Below are 20,849 nucleotides of genomic sequence, written 5' to 3'. Positions count from 1 at the left end.
CTTCATGGCAGATAGATGGGGAAACAGTGTCAGACTTTATTTTTCTGGGCTCCAAAATCACTGCAGATGGTGACTGCAGCCATGAAATTAAAAGACGCTTACTCCTTGGAAGGAAAGTTATGACCAACCTAGATAGCATATTCAAAAGCAGAGATATTACTTTGCCAACAAAGGTGCGTCTAGTCAAGGCTATGGTTTTTCCAGTGGTCATGTATGGATGTGAGAGTTGGACTGTGAAGAAGGCTGAGCTCCAAATAATTGATGCTTTTGAACTGTGGTGTTGGAGAAGACTCTTGAGAGTGCGTTGGACTGCAAGGAGATCCAACCAGTCCATCCTAAAGGAGATCAGTCCTGGGTGTTCATTGGAGGGACTGATGCTGAAGCTGAAACTCCAGTTCTTTGGCCACCTCATGCGAAGGGTTGACTCACTGGAAAAGACTCTGATGCTGGGAGGGATTGGGGGCAAGAGGAGAAGGGGACGACAGAGGATGAGATGGCTGGATGGCATCACCAACTTGATGGACATGAGTTTGAGTGGACTCTGCGAGTTGGTAATGGACAGGGAGGCCTGGCGTGCTGTGATTCATGGGGTCGCAAAGAGTCGGACATGACTGAACGACTGAACTGAACTGAAAAATCAATCACATATTCTGTCCACATTCTGCCTGAGGGCAGACGGTCACTCCTGTTGGTCTTTCTTAGATTTTAATTGCTTTATGAGTGATATTACTCACTCTTAGGACTTCAACCAATTTCTATGTGAACAGAATTTTCAAATCTTGGTTACAGCACTCACTGTTCTCCAACTGTCTTCTAATGTACTTCCCCTGGGAACTCCAAAGATGGTGCCTTTAATTTACCATTTTCAAAACTATTCACTCATGCTAGAGATTCTAGCTCTTGTTATTATGATATCACCATCCAACCATTCTCCAAAGCTTAAAATCTCAGAATCTTGATTTTTTTTAAATTCTCCCTAACCCTGACATCAAATTCTCCTCCAAATCCTTCTCATTCTACTACACAAAGTCTAAAATATTCACCCCCATCACAGTTTCTGATCTCTGATCTTTGATTTACAGTTTCTACCTCTTCTCTTGTCTAGACTATATTAAAAGTCTCTTAACTGGTCGACTAATCTCCTCTTTTCTTACCCTGGACCCAGCTCCATGCTGTGTCCAGGAAGTATCCTAGTTAAAGTAGTGAGCTCATCCATAGAAAAACTAGATCCACAGAGTTTCTTTTTTTTTTTTTTTAATAGCTCAAACAGTGAGCGCCATTCCTAATTTGCTCTCACAATGCAGTAGCCCAGCTTCTAATAAATTTTTTGACCTAGTCACTAATTAGTAAAGCAGCTTAAAGCTCCATTGCTGTATTATAAGAAAATACGCAGAATTATAACTGAACCAGTGGAACTGTCCAGAAGTGTTTTTTATACAATAAGCACTAATAAACATGAAATACAACTACAGGATCAGTGCCTGATTGTATTAAATATGAAAATGTGAATCTTTTTTAGTATACCCCAAACTAGATTTCCAGAATAAATTTCACTGATAGTTTTTTCAGGATAACACATATTATATATGCAGTTACAGGTGGCACCAGTGGTAAAGAATCCACCTGCCAATGCAGGAGACATAAGAGACGTGGGTTCAATCCCTGGGTCAGACAGATACCCTGGAGGAGGGCATAGCAACCTACTCTGGTATTCTTGCCAGGAGAATCCCATAGACAGAGGAGCCTTGGCAGGCTACAGTCCATAGCGTCACACAGAGTTGGACACAACTGAAGTGGCTTAGAGCACACACACACATATATGGGGAATTCAAAGCAGATCCAATGATAAAGTGGTTTTTAAATTCAGCCATGATAGAGGTAATGACTCAAAACCCAACTTTGTACCCCTCCACTGCTGTCACTTTACTCCAAGCCACCATCTGTTGCTCATTTATTTCAGTAGTCATTCAGTTGATCCCCAACTTTCACTCCAGTTCTCAACAATATTCTCTAGATTGGCTACAGCAATCATTTAAAACATGTACAGATTGTTACTTTTCTGCCAAAACCATCCAAAGGGTTCCCACATCTGAATGTCTCTCAAAGCTCTGTCTCCTGGGTTTAAGATTATATTTCTTGCCTAATCTCTGTAAAGATATCCCACAAACACAATGATAATACTCAACATGCCCAAAACTCAAATTACATCCTAAATCTGGTCACCCTCCAGTATTCCCTATTTCAGTTAATGGCACCGAGGTACACATGTTCAACTTCCTTTATTCCCAGTACCTCTGAAGAACTGATGCTTTTGAACTATGGTGTTGGAGAAGACTCTTGAGAGTTCCTTGGACTGCAAGGAGATCAAACCAGTCAATCCTAAAGGGAATCAGTCCTGAATATTCATTGGGAGGACTGATGCTGAAGATGAAGCTCCAATACTTTGGCCACCTGATGCAAAGAACTGACTCTAGAAAAGACCCTGAAGCTGGGAAAGACCGAAGGCAGGAGGAGAAAGGGAAATAGAAGACGAGATAGTAAGATGGTATCACTGACTCAATGGACACGAGTTTGAGCAAACTCCAAGAGTTGGTGATGGACAGGGAAGCTTGCCGTGCTCTGGTCCATGGGGTCACAGAGAGTGTGACATGACTGAAAGACTGAACTGAATTGAATCTACCACCAAGGCTTTTCAATCTATTATCTTACATATCTTACAAACACATCCCTTTTTCTTTATCTCCACTGTCACTTACTTAGTTCATACTCTCAGCTTAACTTCTAAAATCTATTTATTTTTCCGACTTCACCTATTCCTGATACACCATCAGAGTGAACTTTCCAAAATACAATATGACCATGTTTCTCCCTGGTTAAAATCATTCACTGGCTCCTCATCACCTATAAAATTCAAATTACTTAACATGGCATAAGGACCTCATATCCCCCCAACTCCTTTACCTGTTCAAAGGTAAAGGAGGTCCTCCTTAAGAGGTCCTTTTAATTCCAGCCACACCGGGCCATTTGCTATCCATAAGCCTGTTGCTTCATACTGCTGTAACTTTACCTTAATGGTGAAGCCTTTCCTGACCCATCCTAGCAGTTCCTAGGGCAGAACATACAGCACTTATACCATAGTACATTTGGTCCTCATTATTCATGGAGTCTGAATTTGTGAATTTGCCCACTTGATAAAATTTACCTTTAACGCCAAAGTCAAAATGCACGGTGCTTTTGTTGTCATATGAAGACACTAAGCAGCAAAAACGACATGCCTAAGTGTATGCATCCCCAGCTTAGGTTTAATGAGGCAACACTCTGCTTTCTTGTTTTACTCTCACACAAAAAATAGGTATCCTTTTTATGGTTTATTGAGTGTCATGTTTTTCACATTTTTGTGCTTGGTTATTTTGCTGTCTGAAATGTCCCCCAAGCATAGTGCATAAGTGCTGTCCAGTGTTCCTAACCACAAAGAAGTAGGTGATGTGCCTTGCAGAGAAAATACAAGTGTCTGAAGAGCTTCCTTTAGGCATGAAATTATAGTGCTGTTGGCCGTTCAATGTTAATGAATCAAGTATATACACACACATATATTAATAGATATATATAGATATATATGCATCAAGATGTCTTTAAACAGCAACACACAGAAAGCAAGGTTATGTACTGACCAGTTAATGAAAATGTGACTGGGGCTTGTAGGAACCTAACCCCCTTCTAGCCTAGAGACAATGGCTCAGTATTCCCCAATTCAGTGTTCAAAGAGACTTACAGAACAAAACTACCACAAAGAATGAATAATGAGAAGTGACTGTATTTTCATTTACATGTCTGTCTTTACCACAAATTAGTGGGTTCTCTGAGGGCAGAAATAGCATCTTATTTATCTTTGAACTCTAACTCTTATTATTATGCCAAATGTACTGCAGTTAACATTTATTGCACATAATTTAAAAAATTGTGGTTTCTCATTGTTGTAATTTTCCCTTATATATTTAGACTTCATGGTAAGATCCCCATGCTGCTTCCCACCCCAGGGAGGCCCTGCTCAACTGCACAGTTAATGCCCTGAACCTTGTCCTTCATCCCTGTCCTTTCACCTCTTTTATAGCTAAATATCATGCTTTTTAAGTTCAAATTTAAAAAAGAAAAAAGAAAAATGTAGTTAAATGAACAGGCATTTATAGAGATTTAGTTTTCATCAGGTCAGTTAGCACTGATGGACTTGGACCTAAAAAATAGGAGACAAGCTTCCAGAAACAAAGGAAGGCTGAGCACAGACGTCTACACTGTCTCCCTCCTGAGGACTCACTGAAATGACAGAATACATGCTTTTTAAAAAGAATAGAAATATTACTGGAGGTGAATGAAAGAGAAATGAGAGATTAAATACCAGAAATTTTAGGAAATACTAGAAGTCAGAAAGTAGGGGAAGATGCTTGCATGTCCAACAAAAAGATGGACTTAAAAATCTGGAAATCATTCTCTCACAAATAGAACAGAAATACTAACCAAAATATCCAAAACATCCTCTCAAGTACAACAGCTAGTGCTCAAGAAACTCCCCATGGGCCCATGTGAAGAGGATAAAAACAAACTGGTAAGCACGTGCTTGAGTCATGGCTGCACAAAGGGTTCGCAGAGTCAGCACCTAGTTCAGAAGCAGCAGGTTAGGCCTTGGTTTGTTCAAAATGAACTGCCAACTTAGACCCCTCCACATAGAGCAGGAACCATACAAGACTAACCCCACCTGGCTGAAGATACACCTGTTGGCTAAGGAAGACAATGAGGATATGAGCCTTTTACAGCCTGAACACCATATTAGGGGGCAATACAACCTGAGAATTTGTAACCACAGCCTACTCTCCAGGATTCAGAGTCCCCCTATACCTACTTAATTCAGAAAACTCCAAGCAGAAAAATTACAGAGGTGCCCAAGAAAATCCTTAGCAAATCTTCCCTGGAGGAATGTGCCCCCTAACCAGACTGCACAGAATCCCCTGAATAAAACCCAACCAAGCATGAGCTGGCCATTTGAAAAATCATACACACACACACACACACAAAAACACTCAAGAAGAGAAAAGAAAAAAAGACAGGTAACTGAGAACACAAGAGTAATGCTGTCATAAAGGAAAGCAGGGAAGACTGAAAAACCATAGTAATCTAAGCCATTATAAGTAAGCACAGTTCTTCCCAAGTGAATTTTTTTCTGGGCCTCCCATGAGAAATGCATGTGTGCTCAAATATTCTTCTTTCATAGTAGAGTCAATAAAGTTGAAAAAATAGACATATTTTCAAAGATACACAGTGTAATTTTAAACTTTACAATACTCTCACCCAGGACCAGTACCATTCCCTCCCCAAGAGCATTTGGAAACGTGTGAAGGCATCTTTCATACTCCAATGGCTATGGCAGAGAACTGGGGCACTGAACACTAAGCGGTGTTCAGCACAATCCCACATGACAAAGTACAGTGCTGCCAAAAACGCCAAACACCAATTGTTGAGAAACACTTTACTGATATGACTCAGTTCGAAACTGTTATCAATGAATAACTCCATGAAGTAAGATTGGGAACAGAAAAATTTTAAACTTTCATTGTACATTCATCCTTCTGTGTTATTTTAATTGCTTATCATTAAGATTAGAATTCTCAAAAATTAAAAATAAGTTTATATAAATAAGTAACGAGAGGGAGAGCTGTCCTGTTTATCAGTCAACGTCAATCCTTCCCTTTAGATAAAGTGGGTGGTTCAGCACACCAAGGATAAAAGCAGTGCATCAGACTACCCTGGAATTCTTAGACTCAGAAGAGTAGTCTCTGCAAGCATTTAAATATTTCTTAGATAAAACATCTCCTGAATTAAAACAGAGTTATTGATGCTGGCTGTGCGCTTAGGCAGTGAGGACCCAAAACCTCTTTCATGAGGCGGCAGCTGCCTGCAATGCTCTCCACGGCTGACAGACGCCCAAGGAAGGAGTCAAGACTCAAAGCAATAAGTATGCATGTTTGAAGCAGTGGGGTAGATGTTTCTGTTGTGCAGTTCCAGAATATGTCACTCAATAGACAAGTGAATGTCTCTTTAACAGGTCAATGAGGCAGATCAGTTTTAGACTGATGGAAGGCCAATTAACAAAACATCTGCACAGATGAAAACAGAAGATTAAGACATAAGTGATACATACTAGAAGTAGACAGAAAATATTTACTACAAAAAAACAAAAAACAAACCTACACTTACTCCAGCACTTCACCTCTCAGAGATAAATTTTCAACACACACACACACACAGACACACAAACACAATATGGATCCACCACCTCCTGACTACTACATAATTGCTCTGTACTTTTGCTTTTCCTCCCTATTCTTTTCATACACAGAGTACCTAGTACAGCTGACCCTTGAACAATGGGGCTTTTAACTGTGTAGGACCACTTAAACGTGGGTATTTTTTAACAGTAAATACTACAGTACTACCCAATCTATGGTTGGTTGAATTCACGGGTACCAAGGAACTCTAGGTAAGAGGCCCAACAATAAATTAGCCACAGATTCCCAGCCCCTCCACTCCACCATCTACCATGTCATTCAAGGGTCAGTGTATATACACAGGCATATGGCACTTGTACTTTACTAAATGATCAATATGTTTAAGTCAACATCAAATTGAGGTAGGTTAAGGGAAAAAATTGGTTCTTAATGTTTTCACTTATCATTATAAAGCCATTATAATTACAATACCTTTTAAAATACCTTTTTGTATGCAGCTGTTGAATGTAATGTTGTAGGTATGGCAATCTATCTATAAGCAGGGATAAAATCATTCGAAAAGAAATAACTCCTACACAGCTTTTCCAGGAGTCAAGTATTTCATTTAAATAAACTTGTATATCCAAGTGGCTTAGTGGTAAAGAATCTGCCTGCAATGCAGGAGATGTGGGTCTGATCTCTGGGTCGAGAAGACGCCCTGGAGGAGGGCATGGCAACCCACTCCAGTATTCTTGCCTGGAGAATCCCATGGACAGAGGAGCCTGGCAGGCTACGGTCTATAAAGTCGCAAAGAGTCAGACAAGACTGAACAACTGAGCACGTGTGCATGCGTGGGCACACACACACACAAAAGAAAGATTATAACTGTTTTAAATAATGTTAAAAAAAAAACCTTGCATAAAAAATGAGAACATTTAAACATCACTAGAAGATTTAAACATCACTAGAATAAAACCTGGACTCAAGAACTAGTGCAACCCAGACCTAGGACCTGAAGCACATGAAAAAGTATTCTTACAAAAGAAAGTACTTAAGAAACTACATCAAAAGGCCCTCAGAATTTGGAAATCAAAGTGCATCTAATCAAAGTACCCAAGATGCACGTGCTCAGTTGTGTCCAACTCTTTGCGACTCCTTGGACTGTAGCCTGTCAGGCTCCTCTGTCCATGGAATTTTCCAGGCAAGAATACTAGAGGGGATTGCCATTTCTTTCTCCAGGGGATGTTCCCAACCCAAGGATCAAACCTGTATCTCTTGCATCTCCTTGTATCGGCAGACAGATTCTTTACCAGTGCGCCACCTGGGAAAGAAAGTGAAACCGCTTAGTTGTGTCCGACTCTTTGCAACCCCATGGACTGTAGCCACCAGGTTCCTTGTCCATGGAATTCTCTAGGCAAGAATACTGGAGTGAATTGCCATTCCTTTTTCCAGGGGATCTTCCCAACCCAGGGATCAAACCCAGGTCTCCCACGCTGCAGGCAGATTCTTTACCATCTGAGCCACCGACGTCCCTAGTGCCACCTGGGAAGCCCAAGACCTAGCCTGAGGATACGAACACAGTAAAGAAAACAGTGACAATCAAGTGTATTGTAAGCTGTGGGAAGAAAGAAGACATTAACAGAAGACAATTAACAATCAGACTTGCAAAAAAAAGAAACAATAAATTGATACAGGTCTTTAAAATTGCCCAGGGAAAAACTGCTTACTCCCATACTCCAGGGCTATTCAATCTTGGCACTATTGGCATTTTGGGCTCTGTTATGGGGGGGCGGGGGTGTCCTATGAATTGTTCAGTAGCATCCTTGCTCTACCCACTAGATGCTAATAAGCAGCCCCCATCTGAACTGTGACAACCAAAAATCTTCAGATATTACCAAATACCCAGCGGGAGGCAAAAACTGTCCCCTTAAAGCATCAATGGTATATTCTAAACAATGTGAATCAAGCTAATAAAGTTTGATACTTCTACCATCAAAATCACCTCACTTTTCTTGATCACACAGTAAATGTCTCATATTAATTTGGCTTTCATAGCTCAGTTGGTAAAGAATCTACCTGCAATGCAAGAGACCGCAGTTTGATTTCTAGGTCGGGAAGATCCTCTGGAGAAGGGAAAGGCTACCCACTCCAGTACTCTGACCTGGAGAATTCCATGGACTGAACAGTCCATGAGGTCACAGAGTTGGACACAACTGAACAACTTTCACGTTCAGAGAAAGTATGATCATGGCATGGTCGTAAGACGTATTTGCTATACAATTTCTTCTTTTTTTGGTGAATTAAAAAAAAAAGTCAGAGAGGAAGACCTATGACCATACTTTATATATGCTCTCTGATAAGGCAAGTCAAATCTTTTTTGACTTCACATACTTCCCCACAACTTCTAGCACTGAAATATTTTTCAGGCACTAGAGCACTTTTAAAATATAATATTCCTGGTTTAATATTTTTATCATCTTCCTCACTACTACCAGTGTCTTGATTTTCTAAGTTTCCCCTTTTCTTAATTTTTAGTTCCTCTGTCCCTCTTTTTCCATGACAGCACCCACCAGCACCTCAATTATCATTACAGTAAATATCCTCCCTTTGAAGTTAATAGTATACCATGAAAATCCAAATAAATTTGACTTATTAATATCCAGGTAAGTGGTCTCAAAAGAACTTTTTTATCCTTTGATAATGAAAAGGGTTGAATATGGTTGAGAACAGCCTACTGAAATCTAAAGAATATAACAACTTATTTAAAAATAAGAAACTAAATGAAACTTTTAAAACAAGAACAGGGCTTATCTTGGGAAAAGATCCCTAAACTCTGAAAAATCCAGGGACTTTCCTTGGCCTAGGAATCCCTTGAAAACTTCAAAATACCTCTGTATTCCATTTAACTGGCCAAAGTGAATTCACAATTTCACTATTAATATATTCATCTTTTACTCTCCATTTTCTCTGCCACCTCTGTCTTCCAAGCTCTCGCTGCTTCACCTTTAAATTACCACTGCAAGGCTTCTCCTTTTCTTCACTGTAATTCACTCAGTTGTAAGACTATCACACAGCTCGTTAAATCATCATTTTAATGACAATACTGCATTAGAAAAATAGGGCTTTCTGCCATCTGGAAATACTTACATTTCTTTTAAAAATTGAGCTTTTCATCGAATCAATTGAATTCCTCTATTCTCTAATACAAACTCTCTGTCCTAACCACATTGATCTTTTTACTTCCTATACTTACAACCACACATCTCATTCCCACCTAAATGCCTTCATTCATGTTACCTCACCCAAAAATATTCTTTTTTTCTTAGCTATTCAATATCTCACCAACTGATGACCCACTTCTTGCTTTTTTATAATTAAAGTTTTAGAACTAAACGCATCTTAGGACTTTTCTCAAAATTAATCCAATCAAATGAGTAGCAAGTCCCCCTCTACAGGTAAGAATTTCTTTTCTTAATCTATCTCAGAACTAACAGTCTGCTGCACATGATAAACCACTACTTACGTGCCAACTTCTGAAGTTTCCTAATTTGTTCAATAATAAATGCTAAGAATTGCCTAAGCTCATGGGCCAATGCTTGGCTGAGGGGATACAAAGACTGTTTCTTCCCTCTTTTTTACTATATGAAATTCCAGTATATACACATATTCATGGATTTCCTTCTGGTAAACATTTCTAGAGTGTAAACCAATTCTAAGTTGCTGTTTCTGGAGATACTTTTGGGAAAGAGGGAACTGCAGGTTTGGAAGATAGAAGAGAAATAAAGAGATGGCAGAGTAGGAGTAGAAGATATTTGCAGGGCCCTGCTAAAAGAGATAGAAACAGACAAAACACATCTCCAGCCTTCGATCTAGAATCACAGTGTGTTGGGAAGGAGAGAACAAAGGTGAGAAAGGAAGGACCAGCAGCCACATCAGTGTTCCACTGTGTCACATTCTGACGTGAACTGGCATGAAGTTACCAGAGCTGGAAAGGAACTATAAATACCCACTTGGCTATAGCGAGCAAGTCAAATAAAGGTTACTAAAAGCTTATTTTTTAATCTCAAATATTCAAGTTACGCTATCTCTACAACAACAGTTAGTAACCTTTAAGTGAAAATAAGAAAGGCTCTGAATAAGATACACTAAAAATTGCTTCCCAACCCCAAGACTGGAAATCCTGAAACATTTCTTTGAAGAAAGTAGGGGAAACTAATACCTGATATTTCAAAACTGCATAAAATGCTGATATAGCTAATGCTTTAATTGGGAGGACATTAAAGCTTCTAAGATTTCTTAAGGGTTCACTCACAATCTGACTCCTTGGCCTGACATCTCCTGTAACAGTTTAAATTCCTTCAGGGAAGGTATCTCTGCCTTGGGGTTTTCAAGAACCCAGTGCTAAGGGTGGCGAGGGCAGCTGTGATTGATGGCTTTGCCCATTTGCCTCACAGTGTTCCGACCTTCTTAAAAAATGTGGTTTAATTTTTTTCATTTATCCCCGATTACAAATGACAATTAGCAGTTTAAAACAGAAAATACCTGAATCAACTTATATAAAATCATGCATGACTATCATTTAATTTCTACAATAAGCAACTTAAATGAATTAAATTTCTTTTAACTCAGCTACCTAAGTTACTCAGTATACTACCCAAGTATACCAAAATCTCAGGTAGAAGGATATTTAATAGATGAGTAAAAAGGCAAATAACTTTACATAAAATGAAACTTCCCTTAAACATTTCATTATATGTAGAGAGAGAGAGATATATATATATATATATACATATTTTCTAGGTAAAATAAAAAGACAAATCCACTTGAAGACAGTGACACTCATCCCAAAGACTAAAGAATTCCTATAATATGGTAAGGAACCATTATGAACATATAACAAGTATGATTATTGTCTTCATTCCCAACTAAATGCTATATTTTCAAACACTACTTACTTCTTTAGATTTTAGGGGCAAAGAAGAAAGAAAATTCAGGATTGTGTGAATTTTATAAAAATTTTAGATCATGCCTGAAGGAATCTTTGAGGTCACATAGTCATCTTTCCACCTAATATTTAACTTGCCTTTGTAAACACACTGAAATGTCATATAAAAATAAGACTTAGTAACTTTAGTTAATAGCACATACCTTATTGGACTACTTTAAAAGCAAAATTCTTATAAAAAATATTTATTAAGTAAGACATAGTTCTTATGCTGGAAAGAAAAATGTGAAAAAATGAATCAAGCTAAGGCAACTGAAAATATGTTTATTCAACAAATATCCACTGAACATTTAACACTGTACCAAACAGTAAGAGAAGGAAAGGATACTGACATTTACTGACTGTCCCAGACTGAGTGCTAGACACTTTGTATTTATTATCCAATTAAAACCTTACACCAACCCTACAATGTAAGTATTACAACCCCTATTTTAGAGATGAAGTATCAATATATCAAGTTCAACAATAACACCAGGATCTGCCAGCAAGCTTATTATTTGTACCACACAGAGAGCTCTGTGTCCTGGACAAAGTAAAAGAGATGGAAGTTACAAAAACTGGAATTACAATCCACATCCCTAACTCACTTGCTGAGTAAGAAAATAATAAAATACCCAGTTTCAAGAAATTGTGCTATTTAACTACATAAGAAACTGAAAATATTTTGCTAGTAAGCAAAACACCAAATAATATTTGTTGCAGTTAATGAAAAGTAAATCAAGCATAATATGAATAGCAATAAAGTATTTATGCAATATTATATAATTTATAAAGTTATTACAGTATTAAAACAAAATTTTCCAAAACTTCCAAAAATCTGAAAGTAACTATGAAATTAGCTCTATGTCACATGAGAAACTACTTAAGTGAGCTACAACTGGAAGAAGTATTTGCAATATATTAGAGCAATTCTTTTCTGTACAAAACAAAGATTTCTTTATATACACACACTATATATATATATATTTGATACAAGACCACCAGAGTCATATTGTTCTTTATATGAAAGCCAAATTGAATGCTTTAGAGAGATCCAAAGAAAGCAAGTGACAAAACAATAATACAAAAAAATCCAAACTGCTGTATAATTAAGTGTAAGTCAACTATAAACAATCGAGGAGTCATAAAACACTACAAAGATCCTACACTCAGATTCCTCCACAAACTTTTAAGTTCTTTCTCCAAAGCCAGAGCAAGTTTCTATAAGAATATTGACCCAGAGCTCCACTCAAAAGATACACACTCAAAGAAAATGTTAGTGTGTGCATGTGTATTTGTATTTTGAAAGTGAAAATGTTATTTAAGGTATATGTGAGTCATTTATTATGACTCTTCACTTAACCAAAAACTACCACCAGACATAATCAAATCATATCAGAGGGCTTTACTCATGTGCTAGCTAATATAAGATTTTTTTTCAGGAATGATGTCCAGGAAACTAGTTGTAATAGTTACGTATAAATAGGACCAGGTTTTTCAGCCCCAGCACTAGGACATTCGGGCTGGATAACTCAGGGATGGCCCACCCTGTGCACTGTTTGCAGCATCATCCCTGGCCTCTGACAGATGCCAACAGCAACCCCCTCCCAGTTACGACAGCCAGATGTCCCCGAGAGAGTGATGAGAGGGCAGCAAAACCGTCTCTGAATAAGAAATGCTGATGCAGAGAGGAATGAGGATGGAGAAAAAGACTTTTACCAGTCCTCCTCTGAATGATCAAAGTGGTAGGTTGAATAATGGTCCCCTAAAAAACACCCATGTCTTAATCCTTGGAACCAGTGAATGATACATTATTTGGAAAAGGGGTCTTTGCAGATGTGATTAAGGATCCTGTGACAGGGAGATTATTCTGGAGCAAAGGGGAGCTCAAATGCCATCATACGTGTCCTTATAAGAGAGAGGCAATAAGAGGTTTCTCTCTTTTTTGCTCACACAAAGGAAAAGGTGATGAGAAGAAGAGAGCTGAGGGAGATGTGAAATTCTGCCTTTGAAGACTGGAGTGATGCAACGACAAGTCAAGGAATTCTGTCAGGCACCAAACTGTGGAAGAAGCAAGGAACATAGTCTCTTCTTGAGCCTTTGGAGGGAGCACCCTGATTTTGGCCCTCTGATACTGACTTCAGACACCTGGCCTCCAAAACTGTGAGAGAATAAACTTTTGTTTTTAAGCCACCAAGTTGGTGGCAATTTGTTACAGCAGCCACAGGAAACTAGCACAATCATATAAGGGTTTTAATTTGATTTTTAAAAAACTGCTGATGAGCAAAAGAGATAATGTGTTGAACACTCAGCAAAGTTCCTGAAACATAGTAAGCATTCAAAAATACTGTTGATGCCATTATCGATATTCAGCCAGCTATGTATAAGCTTCAAATTCTTGGTAGCAAAAGGAAAAACTAAGGATGTTCAAACAGTAAAATGGGAATACATGCACAAGACTTAACAGTGAAAACACACGAATCAGCCCCTCTTAGGATGTGTATTTACCAGCTGTGTCAATGTTGTGCTATAATCTGTCCTGTACTGTAAAGATAAACCGTGGATGAGACCAGCCAAGACAGCTTCTTGGGGGAGGCAAGCTTCAACATTTTTGAGCAGAAGAAACAAGTAGTCAAAGAAGGGGAAACAATGAAAGTGGGGAGAGCAATGGAAATCAGTCAGATGTTTACAGAGCTACCAATCTGGCCAAAGTAGAGACCACAGACTTTGTGAGGGTGTATGTGTGTTACATCACTCAGTCATGTCTGACTCTTTGTGACCCCATGGACTGTAGCATCTGTCCATGGAATTCTCCAGGCAAGAATACTGGCGTGGGTTGCCATTTCCTTCTCCAGGGGATCTTCCCAACCTGGGGATCAAACCTGGGTCTTCCACATTACAAGCAGATTCTCTTCCATCTGAGGCATCAGGGAAGCCCTTCTGAGGTTAGTTACCTAAACTAAAGGACCCTAAAAGCTATGTTGATTGATTTGGTTGTTGAAGAGAATACTCTATAAAGTGGATTATTTTATAAATATTGACTCTTGGGGATTCTGAAAATATAAACATGCTCTGGCTCCATACCAGACATACTAAACTAGAATCCTTTGGTTAGACGTATCTCGAAAGGATTCTGACAGCCACTTAGGTAGAGAACCCCTGTATCAGAGTCAACTCATGGCAGAAGACCTACAGAATTAAAGTGTCATAAAGTATATAACGTATTCTCAAAGTATGCATTCAACTACATTAACAGCATTTTCCATGGTTAAAACTCCTCCTATGGTTAAAACTCCTCCTAAGATGTAGCCCCTCCAGGTTCCATGAGACTTTCTGTAACTTCTTCACTCTTTTCCTTTCCTAAGCATATGGCCCCCTGATCTACTCAGTCACCTTCCTCACAGTTTCTCATGAAATTTTCTAGAAAAGTTCCAGGCATTTCAGTTGCCTACCCTCCTCTTTCCACATTTCTCCAACACAATAAAGATCTAAAAATATTTTATAGAGCAAAGGAACCATGTAAAAGTAGAGTTCCATTAATATACTATATAAATAATTTACAAAAGTGTTCTATGGCCATTTATTGTAATAAAATTCTACGTATATATATTAAGTGAAATTCTAAATCATTTTTTTTTTTACAAATTATTTCCAAAAACGTAAAATTATGAAATAGTTATAAAAAGCTCTTAAGCTAAGCATTATTCAGTTCAATCTTTCCTTGAGAATTACTAAGTAGCTAACAAAGTACAAGTCTCTGAAAAGATACAAAGTTAATGGAAACCTCACTGATGTAGAAACAAACTTCACCAGTACTAGGGAGGATGAAGAGGTGATCTGAGAGGGCAATTATGATCCTAAAAGCAATCTCCTGTGTGTGTCTTGTAGGGGAAATGGGCAAAGATTTTGCTGGCTTTAGCCTGCTGCTGCTAAGTCGCTTCAGTCGTGTCCGACTCTGTGTGACCCCATAGGCGGCAGCCCACCAGGCTCCCCTGTGCCTGGGATTCTCCAGGCAAGAACACTGGAGTGGGTTGCCATATTCTTCTCCAATGCATGAAAGTGAAAAGTGAAAGTGAAGTCGCTCAGTCGCGTCTGACTCTTTGTCACCCCATGGACAGCAGCCTACCAGGCTCCTCCGTCCATGGGATTTTCCAGGCAAGAGTACTGGAGTGGGGTGCCATTGCCTAGCTTGGGCTTATTTCATGATTAAAGAAAAATAAAATAAAGCAATACAAGTTAGTGTTCAGATAAGTTCTTTCCTCTCCCATAATACCTACAGCAATTTATGCATCAGTTCAGTTCAGCCGCTCAGTCGTGTCTGACTCTTTGTGACCCCATGGACTGCAGTACACCAGGCTTCCCTGTCCATCACCAACTCCTGGAGTGTACTCAAATTCATGTCCATTGAGTCCGTGATGCCATCCAACCATCTCATCCTCTGTCATCCCCTTCTCCTCTCTCCTTCAATCTTTCCCAGCATTGGGGTCTTTTCAAATGAGTCAGTTCTTCACATCAGGTGGCCAAAGTATTGGAGTTTTAGCTTCAGCATCAGTCCTTCCAATGAATATTCAGGACTGATTTCCTTTAGGATGGACTGGTTGGATCTCCTTGTTGTCCAAGGGACTCTCAAGAGTCTTCTTCAACACCACAGTTCAAAAGCATCAATTCTTCGGCGCTCAGCTTTCTTTATGGTACAACCCTCACATCCATACATGACCACTGGAAAACATAGCTTTGACTAGATGGACCTCTGTTGGCAAAGTAATATCTCTGCTTTTTAATATGCTGTCTAGGTTGGGCACAGCTTTTCTTCCAAGGAGCAAGCGTCTTTTAATTTCATGACTGCAGTCACCATCTGCAGTGATTTTGGAGCCCCGCCCCCCAACCCAGAATTAAGTTTCTCACTGTTTCCCCATGTGTTTGGGTGCTAGAGAAATCTATTTCCTTCTGGGCCCAGAAACAGGGAAATTTTAGGAGCCGCTGGAGGCCATATCTTCTATTAAGAGGACTAGGAAGTGGTCCTCCACAGCATTAGAAAACATGAAACAAACGCACGGGGAAGAGTAAACAGAAGAGATGAAGTGTGTTCCGCTGGCACTGGAGTTCCAGAGTCCCAACCCTGGCATTCCTTTAGACACTCCTGCATCAATCTTTACAGTAAATCTCACTTTTTGTTCATACCAATACCAGTCAGAATGGATTTCTATAACTTACAGCCAAAAGTGGCCTACTTACTACAACTATCTTACTACAACTATCACTGACTCAAATCATTTCATAAAGGAACACTTTAACACCAAAGCCTCAGGAGGAATAGAACCTCAGATTTTTTAAAAGGGATATATATATTTAATGACAGCTGTGTGCCAGGAACTAGTCTAAGTTCTTGAAATATACTGTTAAGACAAAAGAGATAAAAATCACTGTTCTAATGGGGCTTGCATTCTAATGAGAGCATACAGATAACAAAATAATATAAAAAACAAAGTCAGATATGATAAACAATCTGCAAAAAAAGAAAAAAGTAATGGGATAAGGGGAAATGAGGATGGTGTCATTATGACAGGGTGGTTCCACAGTAATGCTTATCTGAGAAAGCAACTGAACTGAAAAAGAAGTTATTGAACTGAAACCTGAAATGATGAAAAGGAGCCATTGTGTCATGTTTCAAGGCAATTCCAGGCAAAGGGAACAGACCTAAGTCAGGAACAAGCCATGGCATTTCTGAGCAGAAAAAAAGAAGGGCCATGCAGATGGAATACGGGCTTCCCAAGCACAGCAGTGGTAAAGAATCTGTCTGCCAGTGCAGGAGACAAAAGAGACTCAGGTTCAATTCCTCAGTGAGGAAGATCCTCTGGAGAAAAGAAATGACAACCTCCTCTAGTATTCTTGCTTGGAAAATTCCATGGACAGAGGAGCCTAGTGGACTACAGTCCATGAGGTCACAACGAGTCAGACGTAACAGAGCATACACGCCTTGGGTAGATGGAAAACAGTGAACAAGGGAGAATGCTACAGAAGTGGTAAAGGAGCAACCGATCTAAGAGAAAAAGCTGTAAGTCAGTAAAGTAAGTAGGAATCAGACCATTATAGGAACTAGTAGGCAGAGGAAAGGATTTGAAAGTAACTTGAGCTTTATGAAAAACTCACTACATTGTCTTTCTCATTTTGCTTTGCAGACCATTAGAAATTATTCCCCAAGTAGTAAACACAATGTTGAGGTTGGCCAGGAATCTGCATTTCTTCAGCAGAAAACATCTCTTATTGTACTTATGAAATTTTTTAAGAAAAAAAAAAAAGTGAAGCCATTGTAAAAATGAAGAAACTAGGAAAGGTGATAGAAACTACTTCAAATTCTATCCTACTCATTATACAGTGAATAAATCTGCTACAATCAAGATCTTATGAAGAATTTAAGTTCTTTATAAACTACTATAAAAATAATGTCCTTTGTTGAGTTATTACTGAATTGGACACTAATAAAGTTAAATACTGTCAGAAGAGAAGACTGGAAACTAGAGTTTTTCCTGACTTTATTGTACCTCTTGAGAATAGCTTCAACTTAATGGTCAACAAAGTTGTGAGTTTTGGTCTTATCTCTATCACTGTGATAAAGGAGAAACTTCCCCCGTGTGGTGAAATTAGGCACAAAGGATGCTTCAATCTCTCTCCCTCTGAAAGCTTTTTAAAATAAGAGACCAACCAGTTTAAAGAGGTTTGGATACTGTACACCTCAAAGAAGAGTGATATTCTCTCCAGACTTTTCCAGACAACTAATTCCTATGTACACAAAGCAAGTAATTAAGCCTGCACTGCTTCTAAGATTAATATCAGTAAAGTCAGATCTTTGAAAGCTCTAATGTATTCATGAATCTCTTCTTTCACCGTTAGATGTTTAGCTAGCCCATGTAACACAGACCCAAAAGTAAACTGTTTAAAACACAATTTATAAAGAGAGGTACTTTTTGAGTGTGGTGTGAGTTAAAGAAATAAAAGTCATTTAGACACCTTGATCAGGACTCGATTCTAAGTGCATCTTCCTCAACACATTTCCAGTAGTTGGGCAAAGTGCCCAGGAATGATTAGCAGCAGTGTAGAGAGAGGGATACCATCAACCTAAATTGTGAAGTCTCCCCCCAGTGGTCACATACAAATAACTGGAAGAGAGAAAATCATTGCAGCTTCTCTAAGACTGACCAAAAGCAATATATGCAGAATCTGGTACCTACAGAGAAGAAATAAAATCTTTAATTCAATGCTATCACAATATCTGTAGAGAGACCTCATATGCTTTTCTGCTCTTATATTATTCATAAATGTGAACACTATTTTTGGAAGGAAAGAACCTATAGGTTGTTTTTTCTCAGTACATTCTTTTTTTAAGGAATAATTTAGTGATATCCTCAAATAGCCAACTATTTTATCTAATGGGGAGGTGTTCATCCCTCCTGAAATAAATATCAGGACATCCATTGCAAGTCAACCACATCTACCTGAAGTGAAGTTCTGATACAAATTTCGTCACTTACCAAATGAATCATCTTGTAAAGAAAATTATTACCAGTGCTAAAAACCTAAGTCTAACTTGCAAGATACTCTTTTTATAAAGCCACCTAACTAGGTAATTTATAATACAGCAAGTGACACAAAAAGTACAAATGGGTTCTCTTGCCCATTTTAGTATTTATTTTCTTAGTATTTTACCCTGTATTATTTGTAACTCTCAGCAAAAATATGCTATCACTCACTTTCAACAAAGTTTGGATGTCAAAAATGTGAAGGGTATTTAATTAAAATCTCGGTTGTCTTCTGCTCATCATCCATTATTAAATGGTAAACTCTATAAAGGGGTAGTAAATACTCATACAACTTCAATTTTCAAAACAGAGCACAAATAACATATACGGAGCCTCTCAATTATGATTTTCTTGGTTATCCCAAGCTTGAGAGAGAGAGTGGGGGAAGAAGAAGCTAGAGTACCAGGCTGTGTAGTCTTCTGGAACAATTTCAGCCTGAAATGGGACTCAAGAAAAATGCAAACTGCTCCCACGAATGTTTAAGAAAAATATGATTCGTCAAGAAAAAATCCAACAGTTGGCCTACAGAACAACAGAAAATGATTCTGTCTTATATAGAGCTACCAGACTTGCATAAGCCCCCAATTTTTCCAGCGTTCCAGTTTCTTTCCAGGAAAGAAAGAAAAAAATTCATTTTGAAATTCCAAGTGGAAAAGGACTTGAGCAGCATCAATTAGAAAAGGACAAACACATCCCAGAATGTTTTTTCATATTTAGTGTGCAATCTCTACAGGACAAAAACAGAACCATTATAAATGCTACCACTTGTATATTATGTAACCCTAGTCTAAACTAAAAGAAGCATAGACCTTAAAAAGTAACACACTGTGCCAACGTATACTTAAAACATGAATTTAAATATATGACAGATTTCAGATACAGATGACCTCAAAATGACACAACCCCCAAAAGTTCTTTGTTTACTGTAATCAGGCCTCAGAAGACTTGACTATAATCAGGCCTGATACAATTCTACCTTGAGGTCCGTCGTTTCACCAACGTACCGCAACTATCTCCGCATTGGTACCAGCGTGTTACCTCACCTAAAACAGCCGACGAACAGAAGTTTCCGAACGACCATTCGAAAGATTTCACGGGAAGAAATGGCTGCTAAATCATACGCCAACTGAAGAGCATTTTAACGCACCTCAAATGTTCCGAGCCATATAACAAGACGACCAATTGAGAAAGCATCAAGTAAAATTTCAACCATCCCCAAAGGCATGGAAGGGGAGTAAAACGTGGCTAGCTTGACCTTAAACCAGCTGTTTGTAAGTAATGCGGTGAATTTTCTGAGCTTCCCCATCAGCCTTCAATTACCTTCCTCTCCTACCCCCGACCCCTCTTAACGTGCCCCAGCTGATGGAAGTTGAATGGATGGAATCTCCAGCTGTAACCTCAGGAGCTGAGGAAATTGAGACGAAACTCCCAAGAAAGTGTTAAAAAGTCCTTCTGCAAAAAACACCCATCAACCAATCCCCATCCTGTCATCACACCGACCATCGGCTCCCTCCTGGCCCTCCACCTCGCCCAAAAAAGCACCACCCCCCCCGCAAAAAAAAAGGAACCTTTTTGGTTCCAGACCAACGTACCCAGAATCGGAAAGCACTGCCTCAGCCGCAAACGCCTCCGGAGCAGCGTGTGCTCGGCCCACAACCACTCTGGCCAAACAACTGGAGTCTCGTGCCTCGGAAGTGGCAGCAGTACTTGCCCAAAGCCTCCTCCCCCAAGAACTCGGAGCTTGGGAGGCAGCGAGAGGCCGGCGGAACCGCCCGCGCTGAGGACCGACCCCCGAAGGTGTCTGTCACGGCCACAACCGCCCCCAGCACGGCTCTCCATTCAAGTCTTAACGTCACTCCCGCCGCAGAGGGTGCCGGCGGCCGGAGGGGGCCCCGCGCCCCCACGCCCCAGCCCTGCCTCCGCCCGGGCCGCGCCGCGGAGCGCGTGGCGAGAGCGGGGCGCGGCGGCGATGGGCCAGACACGTTGCCGCGCTCCGCCCGCCCGCCAGCAACCCAGGAGCCGGGGGCCCGG

At 39.6% G+C, this 20,849-nt stretch overlaps 1 protein-coding gene across 3 annotated transcripts in view; it reads right to left on the bottom strand.

The window, feature by feature from the left end:
* MPP6 (membrane protein, palmitoylated 6 (MAGUK p55 subfamily member 6)) overlaps positions 1-20,678 on the bottom strand; it is a 136,093-nt gene extending 115,415 nt beyond the window's left edge. For 2 of the 3 annotated variants that reach the window (XM_010855364.1, XM_010855365.1), the window contains exon 1: positions 20,411-20,668. In XM_010855364.1, the coding sequence (XP_010853666.1) occupies positions 20,411-20,657 (247 nt within the window). In that variant the 5' untranslated portion in view covers positions 20,658-20,668. Of the gene's footprint in view, positions 1-20,410 lie in introns of all 3 variants that reach the window. The other variant, XM_010855366.1, reaches the window with a different exon arrangement.
* Between the last annotated feature and the right edge of the window lie 171 nt (positions 20,679-20,849).

Source organism: Bison bison, unplaced genomic scaffold (assembly GCF_000754665.1).
Source record: "Bison bison bison isolate TAMUID 2011002044 unplaced genomic scaffold, Bison_UMD1.0 scf7180017864364, whole genome shotgun sequence".
Lineage (NCBI taxonomy): Eukaryota > Metazoa > Chordata > Mammalia > Artiodactyla > Bovidae > Bison > Bison bison.
Note: the sequence above shows the minus strand (reverse complement) of the source record. Positions and strands in the feature narration are given on the sequence as shown.